Source organism: Balaenoptera acutorostrata, chromosome 13 (assembly GCF_949987535.1).
Source record: "Balaenoptera acutorostrata chromosome 13, mBalAcu1.1, whole genome shotgun sequence".
Lineage (NCBI taxonomy): Eukaryota > Metazoa > Chordata > Mammalia > Artiodactyla > Balaenopteridae > Balaenoptera > Balaenoptera acutorostrata.
In genome coordinates this window covers 63,372,641-63,387,571 of record NC_080076.1, presented here as the reverse complement: position 1 = coordinate 63,387,571, position 14,931 = coordinate 63,372,641, and the positions used below count along the sequence as shown (strand labels likewise).

Here is a 14,931-nt window from a genome sequence, read left to right as displayed (position 1 = left end):
GCCCACTCCCTTCTCCATCGCCCCACCCCTGACGCCCCTCACCCAGGCCATGGTCATCTCTGGCTGGTACTGTTGAGTCTTTTAATAGGTCATCCCCAAGTTGAAACAATCTGGGACCTGGGACCCTTTTGCTGCAGTCCTTGCACCTGGACACACGTCTCCTCGGGCAACAAAATACAAAGAAACTATAAGAGACTAAAAATAACTGCGTGCATGCGCAGTTGGGGCAAATTATGGATAACAAGATACGAAAAGACCAAAAAGCCAACTGCCACTTCTAAAGAGTCAGGAGCAAAGCAGGGTACTGCACCTGTCCCCTGCACTCAACACCACCAAGGGGTGAGCAGATCGCCTAAGCCACGCCTCCGGCCCCACCCCTGGACCTGCCCCTACCCTCACCCCATACAAGGAACCAGCTCACCCTTCCTTGGGAAGCAAGCAAGGGAACCTGTTGTTTGTTCTCGCTCCCCCTTGCTGCAGCAGGGGCCCCAATAAAGCCTGGCCTGAATTCCTTGTCTGGCCTCTTATCAATTTCTATTAATTAAGGAGGCCAAGAACCCTGGTTGTCCCCAAGTCACTCTTCCCACCACCCACTTGCAGCCAGAGCGCCCTTCAGTCAAGCTGAATCAGGTTTGAGCACAGCCCTTGCTGAAATCTCTACAATTACGTCCCAGTTCTCTTAGATTAAAAGCCAAACTCGAAGAGACACGGCTTGCAGGGGGCCCTGGGGGCTGGCCCCGCCTCCTTCTTGACCTCCCTGGGGCTGTTCCCCACCCACGGAACAAGGGCTCCTGTCCGTGCTTCTCCGGTCCAGCCTCTGCCACTCCTACCACAGGGAAAGCTCTTCCCTGGTCTTGCACAGCCAAGGACATCTCAGCTCAAGTGTCCTCTTCTTGGTAGCCCTTCCTACCCCACCCTGTCCTAAAATAGGGGCCCTGGTATTCTCCTTGAACACCTGTTTCTTCCCTCTTCGTACCACTTCTTTGTGTATTTGTAAAATTCCTGAAGACAGGGGCCATGTCTGTTTGGTTCGCTGCTATACACACAAAATCTAGAACAGTGCTCGCGTGCAGTAAATATTTGTGAGCTCCAGAAATATTTGTTGAGCGAAATGATAAATTATTTAAAAGTACATCGCGTTAAGATTGTTTGTGCCAATACTGACCATGCGGTTATCTTGAGAAACCCCATTTTTAGGAAAAAAACAAAAATCAAAAACCTCTGGGTCTTCCTCATAAGAGTTCTTTTTTCTCCTCTCTGGATGCCTGTGATCCCTCCCCAAGGTACCTGGAGGAGTGGTCTGCACAGAAGTGATCAGATCCCACCGTTAGCCTTGTGAATTTGCAACAATTTAATGCGCAGGGAAGAGATTGCAGGTCTGCCTCTGGGCTATTTTTAAAAGCTCTAATGGAAGATAAGCCAGAGCTCAAACTGGGATAAATCTCAGCTCCACAGCCTGGAAAAGAAGCCAAGAGCTGCACCCTGGCTGGTTGAGGTAGCATGGGTACCTTTTAACTTACTCTCAGACCCTGAAGCTGTATATTAAATTACCAGAATATGGCTAGAATATTCAGACCATCAGAAGCTTGCAAGTCGTGTTTCAGGGTTGGTGAAACACAGACTCCTAATTTCACTTGCTAATGGTTTCTTTTTATACAGGAGTGGTCCTACGGGGTTCAATAAACAAGGACATATTCACTCCCATGTGGGTTCACAGCGGTACCGTATCACCGCTGCTGAGGCTAAGATTTCAACAGGACTGAGCTCTGTTTCTTCACCAACCCGAGTTTCAAAGCGTCGCTTGGCTGTGAGTTAGAACTCAGACAACCCCAGAATCACTGTAGATTCTAGAAAGTCTCTGTGCACCTGAGAAACCCTAAGAAGGCTCTCCATAGCAGTGCGCTCTCCAGGACCTCCCGGGACCCCCGCCCCAGCCTCTTACCCGGTGGACACCCAGTGGCCCTCGATGGCAGGCGGCATCTGCACAGTGATCCTGGCACCATTGTGGAGATGTTTGAGCATGTGGTGACACTGGGATTCCTTGAAAGCCCTCCAGGCACTTTTCTCCAAGGACCTGGGGTGTGACCTGCTGTCCGGATGAAGGAGGGCAGAGCCCTCTCCCAGCCCTGAAACAGATACATGCAAGGCAGGTGTCAGGGGAGCCGCAGAGACGTGAGGCCAGCTGAGGCACTGTCCCCGAGGCGGGGACATCCCACAGGTGGGAAACGCCAGGTTTTATCACTGTCTTTGCTCTCCTAGAATTCACATTCTACAGTGTCCCAGGAGATCCTCTCCCAGGTGAGAAAACTGGGGTCTGTGGAGATAACGAACGTGACTTGCATGAGGTCGCTTGGCGAGTTTCCTGGCAAAGCCTGAGCTCAAACCCAGGTCCACGAAACTGCAAACAAGGCCGTGCATCCCACGAGCAGCTGTGTAGGGCTGCAGGGGACAGAACTGCGTGTTCCAGAGTCATCAAGGCTGGAGATGGGGCTGAGGGGATAGGTAGAAAAGGTAGTCAGGAAGGGTGGACAGGTGCAGCGACACACAGACGGGAAGGCAGAGAGCTGGCAGTTTCAGTGAAGGGTGAACGGAGACGGGAGAAAGGCCCAGGGAACAGCTAGGAGGCGCCCCACAGTGGGGACTCCCTTCTGCCCGCACCACCCCATGCACCTCGGGGTCTCTCAATCCCCAAACGGACGCCCTCTAAAAGGGGGTGCAAGTCCTAGGCCTGCCCTATAAGGGCTCAGGTGTGGCATTTCCCCCAGTGATCTTCCAAGGCTGCCCCTCAGAGTTGGTGACAAACAAACATATGTTACAGGGTTTTGATTGCACATCTGTATTTTCCATGGGTAAAGGGACACTAAGACTAAGTTTATCTTCACATCGTCCAGGTTGGTGAAAATTTACACATGCAAAAGTACCACCAGCCTCGTGTTCAAAAAAAGGCAAGGAAAACAGATGGAGTTATCATCTGAGAGCCCACTGTTTCCTCTGAGATTCACTCCTGAAGTGACTCACAATCTGAGAGGTCTTTATTGTGGACCTACTAGGAATTCAGCACTGTGTTAGCAAAAAAAACCGACACTAGTTAGACAAATGTACAACAATAAAAGATGGATGTTAATGAAACTGTGGTAATCGTTTTGCAATGAATGTTACATGCAACCTCACCAGCAACCCCATTCAGCCAAACCAGGTGAGTCACACCTGAGCTAGAACAAGGGCGACACTAAAACTCAGAAATCTGTGTCAGGTGGAGTAGACATTAATGCTCAGGGCTGTTAAGCGAGGACCCCCTCCGTGGCCTCGAGCTCCCATCCCAGGGAAGGCACTTCCACTGAAACGATGGTCCTGGGTGCTCCGTCCCTGACCCTCCCCAGAGAGAAGAAGGAAACAAGCCTGCTAACTGGTCTATTTTTCTCTGTTTCTTTGCAAAACCAGCCTGTTTTCAAAATACATAAAATACATGCATTTTGATCAGCCCCCTCCCACCCCCACAGTAAGGACCCTTCAGTGGTTGGGCTGTGGCACTGAGCCAGATGGAAAGTCTGGAAAATTCAGGGGTGACCTGTTGGCAATCCTACATGGACATCCACCTGTACTGTGACTTCTGATGGGGTATTTATCCCAATTCCAGCATTTTAATCCCCATTTGTCTGGCACCTGTGCTGATCTCTCTCAGTTAGCTTTGAACCAGAGGATGGGGGGGTACCTCCACCAACCCCAAGAGTTGTGGTCATCTTGTTGATAGGAAGCACTTCCTGAATTCCCCGTCAGGAATGAAATCAAACAGTACAACTTGCCATTTGGTGGGTCAATTGGATGATAAATTGTAACGTGGCAAAAATACATATTTTAGCTCAAGTCACAAAGCACTGGGGTTGTGGAAGAGTCTTCTTTAAATATGACACCCAGCATTCAGTAAAGATGTCATGCTCTCACGATCAACAAAGCTATGTTCTAAAAATTGATTTATAAACCCCTTTACACCCTACAAATGTTTTCCCGTAAAGCTAAGGAAAGCCGGGAGGGGAGTGGATATTGGTGAAATTCTGGAGCTGGGCTGCTTGGGTTTGAAACTAGATCAGCCACTTAAAGGATTTCGTCAAATTCAAGACTTCAATGATTAAGATGCATCATTATTTTATAACCAGCGACAAAAACACTTGCATTTAAACGATGACACCTGCCTTAGCAGCAGTTCCAACACCCTTGGAGCATGCACAGGGCCTCCGACTGCTTTATCTCTCCAAAGAGATCTGGCACTGTGTCTGGCCTTCAGCTGCAACGCTTCACTCAGGACAGGTAATCAGTTTGCTCTGCACAAATCTTGACAACAAGGCTCAAACACAGCCTTATCTTTTTGTGGCATCTTCCTTTCCAAATAACTGTTTCTCGGTGAGAAAATATGTAAGTGCAGTTACGACCCCCCTCACCGTGATAAATTCTCGCCCCACTGATGTTACACGGACACCCCTGGCTCTGTCACTGGGCTGCCTGATTTCCACACTGTTTTTCTTTTCAGCACTGAGAGTGGAATTTACAAGTGAATTCTAACACTTGGCTGCAGTGTTTACTCTATTTCCAAAACCAACCTATTGGCAACTAAACCATAGATGGAGAGCAACAAGGACACACACAGAGGAAGTGACATGGGGACAGTATGGGTCCAGGTTCACACAGGCGATGACAGGTCTGCCGCATGACTGCCACCTGCAGGCTCACAGGGGCCAGAGGCCCCACCCACCGAAGATGCACACCCACTGCCCAGACCTTATACATGAAACACTGTAAATCTTACAATCGGTGAAACACATGATCAGCACTGTGACCATAAACAAGTCACTTAACTCCCCCAAGCCTTAGTGTGCTCATCTGTACGGAGGTGACAGCACTGCTGTCACTCGGAGTTGGTCTCAGGATTCACTGAGATCATTTCCTTTAGCACGTGGTTCACGGTTCTTGTTAGACGTTAGTTGCTATTATTTTAAATGATGAATAGGCTCTTGGGGGTCCTGAGAAAGGCCTTCCTAACTAACAGAATGGCTGGAATAATGCTAAGAGTCTCCTGGAGCCCAGCTCACTCTGCGCTCTGCAGGGACAGTGTGCCCAGGGTGAGCCCCGGGCTCCTGGCGGCCAACTAACTGGTGACCTGGATGGAGAGCAGGGGTGGTGACAAGCTCTACTCGGTTTAACAAGTAACTACACGTTGCCACTCTGTGTAGCTTAGGGGCTGGAAGCATAAAGAAGACTGAAGGTAAGTTTTTCTGACCCGGAGGCTCTTAACGTCTCACTTGGACTGCACGTCCAAAGACAAGGGTGGGATGGCGGGGTCTGGGCAGGAGGTGGGTTCAGAGGCAAAGGGAGGGGCCGTGATGCTCAGGACCTGCGCGGTTGTGCAGGAGGCTGGAGCCAACAGTCAGCTTTTTAACCAGGGGGCGGGGAAGACATAAAATCCCAGAACCACCAATTTGCACATCATTAGAAAGCAGGCAGAAGATTAAGCCCCTCAGGGTTTCCAGAGACCAAGCTCCGTCTTGTTACTGCTCCTGTCAGACAGGAGCCAACGTCAGGGACCTGGCAAGGCCGTCGGCCCAGGAGGCCAGATGGAGGACTCGACAGCCAGCCCCTCGCCAGGACACAGTGGCTGAGGGCTCACTCGCGAGGGTGGGACTGAATTTTTAGGACGGGAAAATAGGCTTGGAATTTATTCTCTTTTTATCTTTTTCCTTTGAAATACCCACCACCTCGGTGACCCTTAGGGAGCAAAATTAAAAGGGTCAAGTGACAGCAGGCATTGCTGTCAGGCAGGAGAAGCCGTCTCTTAGGGTCAGGTATGGACGGGGTCACCAACACTTACTTGGCTCGTTGGGTGTGGGACGTGGATTACCTTCCCCCCCCCCCGCCCCCACGTGAGGCCTCCTTCTAGTAAATGGGTGGGAATGAAAAGGCCACTTGAAGCATCTAGTTCAGCCACAGGCGAGGCCATGTGGAACACTCTCACCTTACATCCCACGACTTCCTTCTCAGCATCAGCCATGGGTGCCCTCCAAGGAGACCAGCCTTAGACTTCTGGTCAACCCAGGGACCCCTGTGTTCCTGCATCGCCAGAACTACGTCAGCTCCAAATCTGAGACTAAAACTAGCAACTCACTCATTCAAACAATCAGAAAGGACTCTCTGCAGGGCCAGGCACTGTGTAGGCACAGAAGCTACAAACATTATGCCCCAAGGAATCCTCAGTTGGGGAAGAAATCAGAACCCCAATGGACTTATAAAGGGACTCAGAAAGACGGAGGGAGCAGGCAGCTATGCCTTGAAGACTGAACAGAAGTGGTCCAGGCAGAGTTTATAGCACATGCCCAACATAAGGAGGGGACGGGAGATTCGTGCAGGGGGGATGAAGAGGCCTTAGGGAGGGGAGATTGCAGGGTGGCCCAGGAGGGAACAGTGGCAAAACAGAGGCCGGGCTGTGATCAAGAGCTGTGAGTGCGTCATCCTGAGCGTGGACTCGGCTGAAACAGGGAAGAGGAACCACCCAAAGCCTGTACGCAATGTAATGCAGGATTCCATTTTGAAAAGACTGCTTTTCCCTTTTTTTGGAGGGCTAAGAAGCAGGAAGATCAATTATGAAGCTTCTGCCATGGTTCAGTGCATCATTTTTGCCTGAATAAATGAGAAAGATAAGAGAAGGGAATTGCTTTCAACAAAGCAGTAAATCTTTTTGGTGGTCCCGGAGAGGCACTGACCATCTTTGGCATGTTGTGGGAAAAGGTATTACCAAAAAGTTATTTGAAAAGAGAGGAAAGGAGGAAGGGAGGGAGGGAAAGACGGAGAGAGGAAAGTAAGAGTCTGTACTAATTTAGCACTACATCTGGAAAAAAACTTTTGCAAAATAATTATGTGTCCACTTTCATACATCTTCAATTGTATAAATCAACATCCAACTTAAGGGTGGTGACTAGCTGCAATAATAGTTCCTGCCTGAGTGTACTTATTAGTTATAATAATAAATGTGCTTATCATATATAATAACTTTAAAACCTCCACTTGATTGGATTATCTGTGTAATGAGAAGTGTTGACTAAGCACAATATTTGGTTGTTGATAATTCTGCCATTGAACGTTGAGTGCAGTTGACATGATCTTTCAGGCTCTTAAGGCAGATCACAGTGAGGTCATCGTTAGGAACATCAGTGCCTGTGGGATGTTGCTTTGGATACAGAGGTAGTGGGGTGGACAGGTGACAACCCTATTTAGTCCAAGAGAGCGTTTTTCCCCTTGTGTTTCTCATACGAGTGAGGAAGCACACGTGTAGGAGGGCACACACAAATAACATCAAGACTTTGATGAACTGAAGATTCTAGATATTTTGGTCAGTTGTGAAGACTAGTTCATTGGGCTCCAGTCATTAAGATTTTTGCTGTAAATGAATCCAAGGAAAAGAGCATCTCGAAGGGTTAAACAACATCAGTGCAGTAAGAAAGGGACTGAGTTTTCAGCTTCAAGGTGACTTTGGCTAAGTCATCAGATAGGTGCCTTTCGTTCCCCTGTACAAAGTGAAAATTACAGTAATGGGGATAATAACTAATGTTTGTAAAACACTCGAAGACTCACTTCACGCCTATATTATCTCATTCATCAAATTCCAGTTACTACACGGGAACAGAAAGGAGTGGGTGGAGAGCCAGCCTTCAATGTCAAGGGTTCTACGAACAGCCAGGCCCTGATACCAGTGCCAGCGGGAGCCACCACAGCACCGCCCCGGCCAGTGGCGTTCTGATGAAGCAGGTTATCAAAGTGACTTCACTACAAAATGGTCTCCAACATCCGGGGTCCCATGGCCTGGGCCCAGATCAAATGATTATGACAAGGGGGCAGCTTCTTTCAAGTACGGGTGGGAGAAAAATGTAGACCCTGGAAGGAAATTGTTCTCCTGTTGAAAACAAATTAATTCCCGAAGGCTTTAGGGGACAATTTTATAGATGACCATTTGCAGAGAACTACATGAGCTCCTTGGGCTCTGGAGGGTGTATCGCATGCACGGGTGTGTATGTATGTAAGGGTTTTCCACTTCCACGGATGAAATCACTCACAACAGAAATCCTAAATGACTCCACAATGACCTTTACTACTACCATGATTGCCAGTCTACTGTTCAGAGTGAAAACTCCCAGAGATAGCAAATAAAAAACCACATTTCCCCAAACAGAGGGAGCACAGGATTAACCATTTACATGGGCATCTGTACCCTAAGTTCAAGGCCCGTGAGGCCAGGTGACTGTTGGCATCACCCAAGTCACCAGACTCTGCACACAGAAAGCAGCCCTGAGCACAGGCTTCAAAGGGAACAAATGCAGTATTTCTCTGTCGCCTGCAGCAACGCTTATTCCTGAGCCCCTGTTGTTCTCCAAGAGTGAGCCAGGCCACCCACCGACAGGGACCAGGCAGAGGGCAAAGGGCACGGGGCAGGGGATGGAGCAGAGACCCTGAGTCATCCCTTCAGCAGGTGGCTAAGGGCCTACTGCATGCGAGGTTGTCTCCAAGGCCTGCCCCGTCGCTGACATGTGAAGGGAAAAGTAAGGGAGGAACGCGGCGTGTGGCCAAGTCCCCGGGAGAATCCTCTTGATATACTCAGCAGCTTTTCACCTGTCTATCTAGATCGAGAACCCAAAGCACCAAACCACTTCACACACAATAAAATGTGAAATGAGTTGGGAAGGAGACACTTTTCAGGCACACTTGGGACTGAACTCATCTTTGATCTGGTTAGTCACTGCATAGGTACTTTAATGCTTAAAAAAATAAAATCAAAACGGCCAAATAAATATAACGTCAAGACATTCACAATGGTGGTCTCTGAGAGGGTCTCTGAAAGGCCCTTTTCTGTCCTTGATACAACGTGACCTGTGTAACTCCCACACCAGAGTGAGGAAGCATCTCACGGTGGAACTGGTGCGATGCAGAAAAACACACAGCAGAGAAAACGGGAGCGATGAGGGAAAATGCAGGTGATTACTTTGCCGTGAAATCGCCCAGCCCCAGTAAAAGAGCCATCATCACTGTAATGTGGGCTGTGAAGTCAAGGCGGCTACAGGACCGCCTGCACAGCTTCCATGTTTTGGAACAAAAGCTGCCGTTCACTCCCAGGTGGGCACCTACACTCACCAAGCGCTTGTTTTTATTTCCATGATGTTGGAGGTCAAAGCTGAGAGAGCTGCTTTTGCCAATCTTTAAACCTTATCTAAAAGCATTTTCCCTTTATGAGAAACATAGTAAAGTCAAGATTTCAAATTCCTGGCTTCATTTAACTTTTGATGAAAATGAGGTAATTTTCTAAGTCGATTTCTTCTAAGGCCATGGTCCCCGGGCCAGACACTGGGGTCCAACCACAGACAGCATGGCATTCCTGCTGGGCCTGGAGCTGACGGCTGCCACCACAGCCGTGCTCTTCACACAGTCGTGTGTGTGTGTGTGTGTGTATGTGTATGTGTGTGTGCATGGTGTGTGTGTGCATGATGTGTGTGGTGTGTGTGTGTGTGTGTGTGTGTGTGTGTGTGTGTGTGTGTGTGGAGTGTTGAGATTCCCAGCAGGGAAAAACACCGCAGTCAAGGGCAGTGTGCCAGTCTCCCACCTCTGGGCTCTCCAGTAAGCTCTTCTCATCCTGCCAGGTATTCTCAGGACTCTTCAGGAAGGGGGGCTGCCCCTCCTCACAGCCCTGTCCCCAGCAGGCAGTGACACAGGCACGCAGGAGGCCCTCTTAATGTACCTGTTGACCGAATGGTTGGCTGAAGGAATGAAGCTAGAAAACCCTTCGAGAACAGAAGAGCCTCAGTAACTACAGGGTGACACCACATCCTTACTCTAGCCTAGATCCCTATCACACGACATTCCAAAATATCTTTATTCCCAATATGAACCCAAATTGAAAAGAACTAAATGGCCTGTGCACATAACATCTGGACACAGCAAGAGCTCATGCTTGGATGGTGGCAGGTTTTTCCTGAGCTTTTCCTTGGGATCACTTCAATGCCGCACACAGGCCACGTGCTGCCATGTAAGCCTTCCACAGGTGTACAAGATCACTAACGAGTCCTTTCATATTTCCAGTCCTAAATGTTTTATGCTTCCCTTTAACTGATTCTATCAAATTGTCATCAGTCTGTCCCTAAACGGTAGGTATTTACACAGTCCTATCATCCGCTGGTGTTGAGTTCTTTACTCATTTAGGGAGAAAAAGAAGGACCACAGCTATGACGGGATGGCTCAGCCACGTGCTTGAAGATAGTCAATTTCTCTCAAAAGAGAATATTTACCATCTGTCTAAGACCCTTGCTCCCTGCTATGAGCAGATGAGTAATATTTCTTTTCAAGATTACATTTTATGACTAAGGGGGAAAAGGTGCAGGAAAGGCAATGTTTTCTTGGTCACAAAAACTGTCTCCAGTAAAATGATATTTCAAAGATTCTATTTTACCCTATTGTAATGTTTCCTCACATTTTGTTGGTTAGGCTGTCATTCGGTAATCCACACAGTTTTGGGGTTTTTTTTTTTTCAGTTTTAATAGAATACACTCAAGTGAAAGGTAATAGCTCAAAAGTGTCTTCCCATTTCAGAAAAGTCGATGAATTCTACAAAAGTAAATGGCGATGGAAGAAGAACATCTCTCCAACAACGGCTCCAAAACTTAAAGTCAAATGTTTCCATTAATAAGGAGAATGAGCACTTTGGGGCACATTAAAGCACCGCTTTTTCTGAAATATCTCATGTTAATCTGGTTTCTGGAACTGAATGATTTTCGTGGCTTTTCATCTAAGCAAATAAAACAGTGACAAGGGACATACCCCAGCTGCATACCTTCATGACATTCAATAGGTTTTACTTGGATTAAGAAATGCAATTGTTCTCAGATGTTGGAGGACAGGAAAGTAAGACCAACATGTATACTTTTATGCCGTCACATTTTGAACTTGGGTCTCCCAATACATTTACAGTTTTAAAACACAGCAAAAAATAAACAGTGGACTCCAGTCTTTCCAGACCCTAATTTACTCACCAATAGGACCTAGGGGTGATTTATAACTTGCCTGAGTTGAAATAAAAGTAACCAAAAAAATTGAACAAAGATCGGATGCCAAACACAATAAAGAGTTTCTACAGCATCTTCACCCAGAATCTTCCCGAAGGCCTTGTGCACTTGTTAATCTTATTAATGAGACTTGTTTTGTTAGTGTAACAAATAATCTATAAATGATGTCTGGAACTAAATTTCATAAAGTTGGTCCCAAGTACATTCATAACCATAGAAAATATGTTTTTACCTACCTAACTGCTGTCATAAATACACAAGTAGCAAAATAAAAATGCCTCTGTATCAGGAAAAAAATCATTAAGCCATTCTAAAAGAGTACAGGTAATTTCCTTCAGACTGATGACTTCTATTAAGATACATAATCAAGCTCCATCTGTTACTACAGAATTTTTAAATACTTGCAAAACCCCTAACTACAGAGTAGGACACACTCTCAAGCCATTCCCTTGGGTTAGGTTGGTTAATACCCATTTCCCATTAAAACTGCTTCAATCAAGTAAAAATCAGGCAGAAAAGGGGGAAACGGAGAATACCCAATTTTTTCTTGGTGCTTTACATTATCCTAAGGAATCGTGACAAGCCTCTCTCAAATCGCAGAGATTTATACCCAGAAGGACCACTCCCTCGGTTTCTCCTCTGTGCTGGAGTCCCAGGCGCCCTGCATGAGCGCAGTTGCTCTGTGGCCAACATCAGTGTGAATAACTCTGCCACTGCAGGTTCACTTTGAAATGGGATGACTTTTTGTAGGGTTATCCCCGTCATCCCATTAAACTTGGCAAACCTCCTTTTTTATTTTACATACTCTTCGTCATATGCACATGTGCACACACACGTGCACACATGCACAGGGTCTGGCCCCACTGGCTTATTCCCCCCTTCCTTACTCCCTCCCTGCACACTGTGGATCTGGGTGAACCCCTGACCGCAAGGAGCTCAGGCTGACTCCAGCTGGAATTTGGAGATCTGGGGCTATACTTGAACCTCACTGAGGATATACTTGGGCTCCCCTTACCAGCCGTTACCACACTGTGGTGCAGGAAGTGTGGTTACAACTTCCAGCTCTCAAAACAAGGAGGAAAAGTTCAGGATGGGTTGGCCCAGGCTGTGTTTCTGAGCATGGCTTTTGTAGTCCAAAAGGCAAATGGCTTTATGAAAAAAAAATTCTGTTCACGCCAAATTGTCAAGTACTTTTTCATTTTAAAGGCATTTGCCCATATGACCATTTTCATGCACAGATACGACAAGAGATTTTTTAGGGGGCACTCTCCCCTGTGTCCTCTCTCTCTCTGCCTCTTGTTTCTGGTGTGGGTGGCAGCTGCTGTTTGATCTGCCCATTGGCTCTGATGTGTTTCATGTTTCAGCCAAAGATGAAAACAGCTCTGTAATTCTAAGCAGATGGGCCTAGGAGTACAACCCTGTAATTACACCTTCTCTTTCTGGCCCTCGAACTGCCAGCCTTCCATCCTGACTGTGAAAGTCTGGGATCACTGGGGCTCCGGGCACACCTTGGCAATCAGGCAGGTCTGGCCCAGCCCAACTTGTTCGCAGGGCCTGTGGACCTGCGCTGCCCATACTGCCGGCCCCAGCAGGGTGACAAAGAATACAGCAGCGCAGGGCTCCCGGGTTGCTGTCTCCTCCCCTTCCTAGATGGTCTGGGAGTCACCCCTGACCTTCAGCGCCGGCCAAATGCCTTCTGAAGCTGGACTGGAAACCTAGAGGCCATGAGGGTGCTGACCTGATGACCCAGTGTGCAGAGGTTTGGGGTGCCCGTGGTGGGTGTGGAGGCAGGAGAGCCCTGCTCCTGGTGGACACTCTGCTGGACAGTCAGGTGTCCACCGTTAGGAAAAGCTGGCCCAGGACATCTGGATCAGCACGTGTTCTGCAGCCACCTGTCCCCATGATCGCCACGGATCTCGCACAAAATCTGCCTTCCCACCCCCGGTGCAGTGCTATCTTCTTTTCCTCAGTGCAATTCCTGGAACTCTTTTAAAGCCTGCTGTTCTCTGGCTGAGGGTTTACTAGAGCTGCTGACGACATGTGACACATGAAACAGAAACAAAACGACCCAGAAGAGCGGGAGGAAACAAGCTCAGGTCCTGGAGAACTTAGGGGACTGGTTTTAATTACTGCACCTTGGCTGCGAGGAGGCCCCTGCTCCCTGAAAGTCCGTCCAGAGAACCTACCGGTCCACCTGGGAGAGACCCCTCCCCAGCCCCTCAACACACTCGTCCTCCGAGGGGCGAGCACAAACACCCCGAGCTGCTTTTTCCCTGAAATGGTCACAGTTCTCTGCACAGTGCCCCCAAAGCTCGGACCCCAGCAAGAGCCTTGCCTGCGCTCTGACACTCTGTAAAGGGTCGCATAGCCTGCGGTTCCATGACCGCCTGTAGTCTGAAACCCTGCAGAGTGGACACAAGTGTCCCGGGACTTGGACATAAAGTCTGTGTGCGCGCCCTTCCAGAGAGAGCGCGGCCGGCGCCCGGGAAAGCGAGCCTCTTCCAGGGCGCCCAGGAGGGGGCTGCGCCCGGCCGCGCGGTCCCCTCGGTTCCGGGGTGTCCACTCGGGTCCCGGCCCCCCCGGACTCACCGTGAAGCAGGAGGGCCGGGAACAGGGATGTGAGCAGGAGGCGGCGCACACAGGACATCTCCAGGCCTCCTCCGGGGCCGCCCGCGCGCGCCGCACCGCCCGCCGTCCGGGGACCCAGCTTCCCGGGACCCGCCTGCAGCCCGGGCGGCGCGGCCCGGCCGCGCGGGGACAGGGCCAGGCCCGCGCTTCAGGCGGCCGTGGCGCGCCCCATGCCCGGCCCGGCCCCTCCGCTCCCGGCCTCCCGTCCCGCGCCCGGCCCTGCGCGCCCGGCCGCCCCGTGCTCGCTCGGCCGCCGCCTCCGCTCCGCGCTGCACTGGCCGCCGCCGCCGCCGCAGCCGCCGCAGCTCCTCTTCATATTTCCAGGGCGCCGCCGCGGGAAAGGGGCGGGCGGGGGCGGGGCCTGGACGGGGCGGAGCGATGTGGGGCGGGCCGGGCCGTGGCCTGGACTGGGGCGGGCCGGGGCCTGGACGGTGGGCGGGGCGATGTGGGGGGCGAGGCCTGGATCGGGCGGGGCGAGGCCTGGATTGGGGCGGGGAGGGCGGGGCGATATGGGCGTGGGCGGGGCCTGGGCCGGGTAGGGGATCCTCCCGGGACCCGGCGCAGGACTCGAAGGGCGCTGGGCACCGCCGCCCCTGCTCCTCCGCCCTCTCCACTTCTTCGCCCCCTGGCCCTCCCCTCCCCCTCCGGTGCCTCCGCTCTCTTCTCCTTCCACTCCCCTCGTTGCCCTGCCCCTCCCTCCCCAAGCCTCATCCCCTCTTAGCCTCCGGCTCCCCAGCCTCCTTCCTCCCCTCCTCCTCGGCCGCTCACTCTAGGGCAGCTCCTCCTGCGAGGGGCTCACAGACCTAGGCCCGGGCCCACCCCGCCAAAGGAGGAAAAAGTGCCCCTCACCCTCCCGGCGCCCACCCGGGGCAGCTCTGGACCCCTGTCTTCCCTCCACTCACAGGGGAGGATTCCCCACTTGTGAAAGGCGTTCCAAAAGGGTTGGGGACGCTGCAAGGCCCAGGTCTCTAGCGGGTCGGAGAGAGGTCCGCGTGCCAAGCTTGGGGCGTGTGTGTGGCCCGCGCGCACGTGAGAACGAGGGAAAGGAGAGGAGAGAAGAGATGGCAGAAAAGAGAAGAGGTTTCCACCGCACGGGTGGGGATGCTGAGCGCCGCGTCCTGACGCCAGGGTCCCGAGCGCAGGAGGAGCCCGGCCGCAGGGCCCAGCTGACCCGGGAAGGGACGCAGGGCCCCCTCCACCCTCCCCTTCCAGG

The 14,931-nt window shown here is 50.8% G+C and overlaps 1 protein-coding gene across 1 annotated transcript in view; it reads right to left on the bottom strand.

Annotated features, from left to right (window-relative positions):
* Nucleotides 1-13,881, bottom strand: part of APCDD1 (APC down-regulated 1) — a 30,407-nt gene extending 16,526 nt beyond the window's left edge. The window contains exons 1-2 of the mRNA XM_057526983.1: nt 13,680-13,881; nt 1,943-2,126 (exon numbers count right to left, since the gene is read on the bottom strand). Of these exons, the coding sequence (XP_057382966.1) occupies nt 1,943-2,126; nt 13,680-13,737 (242 nt within the window). The 5' untranslated portion in view covers nt 13,738-13,881. The remainder of the gene's footprint in view (nt 1-1,942; nt 2,127-13,679) is intronic.
* Between the last annotated feature and the right edge of the window lie 1,050 nt (nt 13,882-14,931).